This window comes from Hylobates moloch, unplaced genomic scaffold (genome assembly GCF_009828535.3).
Source record: "Hylobates moloch isolate HMO894 unplaced genomic scaffold, HMol_V3 SCAFFOLD_9, whole genome shotgun sequence".
NCBI lineage: Eukaryota > Metazoa > Chordata > Mammalia > Primates > Hylobatidae > Hylobates > Hylobates moloch.
Window position 1 is genome coordinate 80,291,491 of NW_026652284.1, and position 6,000 is coordinate 80,297,490.

General features: G+C 40.1%; 1 protein-coding gene across 6 annotated transcripts in view; it reads right to left on the bottom strand.

The window, feature by feature from the left end:
• The window catches only part of RGS22 (regulator of G protein signaling 22), a 175,241-nt gene that overhangs the window by 17,916 nt on the left and 151,325 nt on the right, over window positions 1-6,000 (bottom strand). For all 6 annotated transcript variants that reach the window (XR_009214775.1, XR_009214774.1, XM_058443770.1 and 3 more), the window contains one exon: window positions 2,047-2,142. Coding sequence is in view for 4 of the 6 variants with exons in the window: in XM_058443770.1 (XP_058299753.1) it covers window positions 2,047-2,142 (96 nt within the window). In the remaining 2 variants the exon portion in view is untranslated. The remainder of the gene's footprint in view (window positions 1-2,046; window positions 2,143-6,000) is intronic.

Below are 6,000 nucleotides of genomic sequence, written 5' to 3' on the forward strand. Positions count from 1 at the left end.
AGTAAGTGTATTTTCTTCCATAGCCTTGACAAAATGTTTAAATTCCCTGGTTCGCAGGGAGGAGGTGGGGTGGGAACGTGAGGGTGGTGATATTCTATTTCTCAGTGAATCAGTGTCAACAAAAGCTTTACAGATATCTTGACAGCTATTCAGTCATCTTTATATATTCAATTTGACTGCAAATCAAGTTTTAGGGGGAGAGTAACTTTGCATTTGGATTCATTATAATTCTTCAATGTGAAAAATCTATCTAAAACAAATGCATATACATTTAGCCCTTCACATCCACAGGTTCTGTATCTGCAGATTTAACCCAACTGCAGATCAAAAATATTTTTAAAAATGAACAAAAAATAATACAAATAAAATATACAGTATAACTATTTACATAGCATTGACTTATGCTATAGTATAATACTTAGGTAATATATGTAATCTAGAGATGATTCGAACTATATGGGATGATGTGGATAGGTTATATGCAAATACCATGTTGTTTTATATCAGGGACTTGAGCATCTTCAGATTGTGGTATCTGTAGGTAGTCTTGGAACCATCCCACAGTGGATACTGAGGAATGACTGTATAGGGCATCTACATTTACCAAATGTCAGTGTATTATTACTTTACAAATTGCTAAAATAATTCAACATGTATACTTTAAACAGAAATCGTAAGAAGCTACATTTATATTTATAAAATATCTTTGGTTTCTAAAAGTTTTTTAGTTTCCTACAAAAATCTTGATTATGACAAGATAGCATCATCATCACCACCATCATCATCATCATCCCTTTCTCTCTCTCTCTTTTTAACCGATAAGGTAAGAGGCTCAAAGGAAATTATGTGATTATATCCAGGTTTCAAGATAATACTGACTTGTGATAAAACAAAGATTAGAAGCCTGTTACCTCACACCTGTAATCCTAGCACTTTGGAAGGCTAAACTGGGAGGATTGCACAAGCCCAGGAGTTTGAGACCAGCCTGGGCAACATGGCGGAACCTCATCTCTATAAAAAATACAAAAAATTAGCCAGGCATGGTGGTGTGCGCCTGTAGTCCCAGCTACTTGGGAGGCTGAAGTGGGAGGATTCCTTGAGCCTAGGAAGTTGAGGCTGCAAAGAGCCCTTGCACCCTTTAACCTGCAAAGAGTTATCATACCACTGCACTCCAGCTTGGGTGACAGAGAAGACCCTGTCTCAAAAAAAAAAAAAAAAAGAAGCAGCCTGATATCTCTAACTGGATGTTTCCCCCTTTCACACTGTGTTTCTAAAATTTAATGCTAGTCATTTGCAAATGAATGGTATTATTTGCTAGGTATCATATGCTTTTAGATATCTCTTTCAGTATACAGTTCCACAAAATTGGATATTTCTCTTCTCTCAATAATAGCTTCATAGTTAGCCAGTTATCTTAGCTGGGTAACTGAACCTATTTGACATTCCTAAATGCCAAAAAGATTGTTTCTTGAGTTAGTATTACCCTAAGATACAAATGCTTTCAATACAAGTCATCAAAAATAGACATAAGTTAAACATATGAAATTTCAGGGAAGTAACAGTAATGTACTAGTTATAAATGTAAATGTAAACACAGAAACCATAATGTATTGGGGGGTGGTCATGTATGGTTAATTTTATGACTACTTCAAAAAATTAAAAATTTGAGACTAAGCATTTGACATTCTTCTGTCATTTTTTAACCTAAGAATACAACATCCTATATATATTCCATCTTGTTCTCTCTATTATACTGTATCTGTCTTATTTTCTTTTCCAACAAGATGATCATTTCAACTTGTGCAATTTAAGTCTTCCTCATGTATCTCAAGAAGTTATTTTTCTTTATTAAACTATCTGGGATTGGCTGAAATTTTAATACTCTCTGAAGGCTCAAAGAAACTCCCTTCAATCTCTCCTACTATTATAATTGTAGGCTTATTTTCAAACAAACACATTCTAGTACCGTACAATGACTGAGTTACTGCATTCCACTATCCAATGCTCTAGCCGGGAAATGAGGTCTGCACCATCTTGCATGCTTACCTGTCGGCCATATGGTTGGAGGCCTAGGAAGGAATCACTGAGTAAAGCAGTTTTGATAGCAGGCACTGAAGTATTTGCATATTGTTTGATTCCATCCTGTAATTATATTAAATTATTCCCCAGAAAAGATAATGCTATGTTAATATAAACTTATGGCTAAGGAGTTATAACATCATACAACATAATATTTCATAGTGAGTGCTGCACTTGAGGTTTCATCAAGTCAATATCACTAATACGACAGAGTCTCCTGCTTTGATCTTTAATCTTATTTCATACTAATATAAAAACACCTTAAAATAAATGAGAGAAATGATTAAGTTGAATGTAAAAATCATTCCCAAATTCTGGAATCCAAGAAAAACCACTATAAACATTTTCATGAACATCCATCCATATTCCTCACTAGGGAAAATGCATAGATTCACAATTTTAATCTTTATATTTTATTATACAAATTCTACACAAATAGAATCTAACTATATTTGCTCTTTTTAAATCTGCCTTTTCATGTAGAATATGTTGTGAAAATGTGAATAAATATAGAGCTGGAATGTATGCTGGGCCTCTGTATTTTTTACCATTGTTTATCTGCTGTAGAATGGTGTCTGCCACATAGCATGCACTCAAATATTTGTTGAATGATGAAATTAATAAATTACATCAACATTTTCAGTGGATGAATGATCTTATGCACTAAAAGGTTTGCTGAATGATAAAATGAATAAATGTTATCATCACTTTCAACAGATAATATTCTAGAAAAAGGATGTACCATAGATAATTTAATTAACAACACTCATTAGAAATTTAGGTCATTTTCTTACTCAGCAACAGAAAGTCAAAAACCACATGTTCTCACTTACAAGTGGGAGCTAAATGATGGGTACACACAGACATATAGAGTAGAGTAACAGACACTGGTGACTCCAAAAGTTGGGAGGGTGGGAGGCAAGTGAAGGATGAAATACAACCTGTTGGGTACAACATACACTATTTGGGTGAGGAGTATATTTCAAAGCCCAGACTTTACCACACACAACATACCCATGTAACACAACGGCACTTGTACTCGTAAATCTATACAAATAAAAAATTAATTAAATTTCCTTAAAAAAAGAAAAAAAACCCCAAACTTAAGAGGAAAACACATTTGAAGTAATTATAACAAAAAAGAACCATGTATAATTGTATTTCAATTAATACAGATCTTTAAGAAGAACAAATAAGCCAACAGATGAGTAAAGAAGAGACACAACAGAAACTTCCCCAAAGAGGAAATGCTACTGCTTAACAAAAATGGACAATTTTTTCAATATCCCTACTAATCAAAGCCATGAAAATAAGAACAGTTCATGCCTTTCAAATTAGTCTTTAAAAATGATAATACGAGAGTTTCAATGTATGAATTTTGAGGAACACAAACACGTAGTCCATAACAACTACTTTTCATTTCTAGAACTTCATTATCCAAAACAGAAGCTCTGTTCCCATTAAATAATAACTCCTTACTGCCTTCTATCCCCAGCCCCTGGCAACCTCTATTCTACTTTCTGTTTCTGTGAATTTGACTATTCTAGGTACCTCATCTGGCAAGATGGCTGAATAGGAACAGCTCCCATCTGCAGCTCCCAGCAAGACCAACACAGAAGGAGGGTGATTTCTGCATTTCCTCCTGAGGTACTGGTTCATCTCATTGGGACTGGTTAGACAGTGAGTACAGCCCACAGAGCATGAGCAGAAGCAGGGTGGGGTGTTGCCTCATGCAGGAAGTGCAAGGGGTTGGGGAACTCCCTCCTCTAGCCAAGGGAAGCCATGAGGGACTGTGCCGTGAGGAACTATGCACTCCAGCCCAGATACTATGCTTTTCCCGTGGTCTTCGCAACCTGCAGGCCAGGAGATTCCCTTGGGTGCCTATGCCACCAGTGCCCTGGGTTTCAAGCACAAAACTGGGCAGCTGTTTGGGCAGACACTGAGCTAGCTCCAGGAGGTTTTTTTTTTTTTTTTGTACCCCAGTGGAGCCTGGAACCCCAGCGAGACAGAACCATTCACTCCCCTGGAAAGGGGGCTGAAGCCATGGAGCCAAGTGGTCTCACTCAGTAGGTCCCATCTCCAAGTAGCCCAGCAAGCTAAGATCCACTGGCTTGAAATTCTCACTGCCAGCACAGCAGTCTGAAGTCGACCTGGGACACTTGAGCTTGGTAGGGGGAGGGGCGTCTGCCATTACTGAGGCTTGAGTAGGCGGTTCTCTCCTCACAGTGTTAAGGAAGCCTCTGGGAAGTTTGAATGGTGCAGAACTCACTGCAGTGTGGCAAAGCAGCTGTAGCCAGACTGCCTCTCTAGATTCCTCCTCACTGGGCAGGGCATCGCTGAAAGAAAGCCAGCAGCCCCAGTCAGGGGCTTATAGATCAAACTCCCAACTCCCTGGGACAGAGCACCTGGGGGACGGGGTGGCTGTGGGCACAGCTTCAGCAGACTTAAACATTCCTGCCTGTCAGCTCTGAAGAGAGCAAAAGATCTCCCAGCACAGTTCTCGAGTTCTGCTAAGGGATAGACTGCCTTCTCAAGTGAGTCCCTGACCCCAGTGCTTCCTGACTGGAGACACCTCCCAGCAGGGGTCAACAGACACTTCATACAGGAGAGATCCAGGTGGCATCAGGCGAGTGCCCCTCTGGGACAAAGCTTCCAGAGGAAGGAGCAGGCAGCAATCTTTGCTGTTCTGCAGCCTCTGCTGGTGATAACCCAGGCAAACAGGGTCTGGAGCAGACCTCCAGCAAACTCCAGCAGACCTGCAGAAGAGGGGCCTGACTGTTGAAGTAAACCTAACAAACAGAAAGCAATAACGTCAACATCAACAAAAAGGGCACCCACAGAAAAATTTCATGAAAAGGCCATCAACATCAAAGATGAAAGGTAGATAAATCCATGAAGATTAGGAAAAACCAGCACAAAAAGGCTGAAAATTCCAAAAACCAGAATGCCTCTTCTCCTCCAAAGGATTTCAGCTCCTCTACAGCAAGGGCACAAAACTAGATGAAGAATGAGTTTGACGAATTGACAGAAATAGGCTTCAGAAGGTGGGTAATAACAAATTCTTCTGAGCTAAAGGAGGATCTTCTAACCCAATGCAAGGAAGCTACGAACCTTGACAAAAGGTTACAGGAACTGCTAACTAGAATACCAGTTTAAAGAAGAACATGAATGACCTAATGAAGCTGAAAAACACAGCACAAGAACTTCGTGAAGCATACACAAATATCAATAGCTAGACTGATCAAGCGGAAGAAGGGATATCGGAGATTGAAGATCAACTTAATGAAAACTCGTGTAGACAAGATTAGAGAAAAAGAATGAAAAGGAATGAACAAAGCTTCCAAGAAATATGGGACTATGTGAAAAGACCAAACGTACAATTGACTGGTGTACCTGAAAGTGATGGGAAGAATGGAACCAAGTTAGAAAACACACTTCAGGATATTATCCAGGAGAACTTCCCCAATCTAGCAAGACAGGCCAACATTCAAATTCAGGAAATACAGAGAATGCCACTAAGATACTCCTCGAGAAGAGCAACCCCAAGACACATAATCGTCAGATTCTCCAAGGTTGAAATGAAGGAAAAAATGTTACGGGCAGCCAGAGACAAAGGTCAGGTTACCGGGGCCGGGTGCGGTGGCTCACGCCTGTAATCCCAGCACTTTGGGAGGCCGAGGAGGGCGGATCACGAGGTCAGGAGATCGAGACCATCCTGGCTAAAACGGTGAAACCCTGTCTCTACTAAAAATACAAAAAATTAGCCGGGCGTGGTGGTGGGCGGCTGTAGTCCCAGCTACTCGGGAGGCTGAGGCAGGAGAATGGCGTGAACCCAGGAGGCGGAGCTTGCAGTGAGCCGAGATTGCGCCACTGCACTCCAGCCTGGGCGACAGAGCGAGACTCCATCTCAAAAAAAAAAAA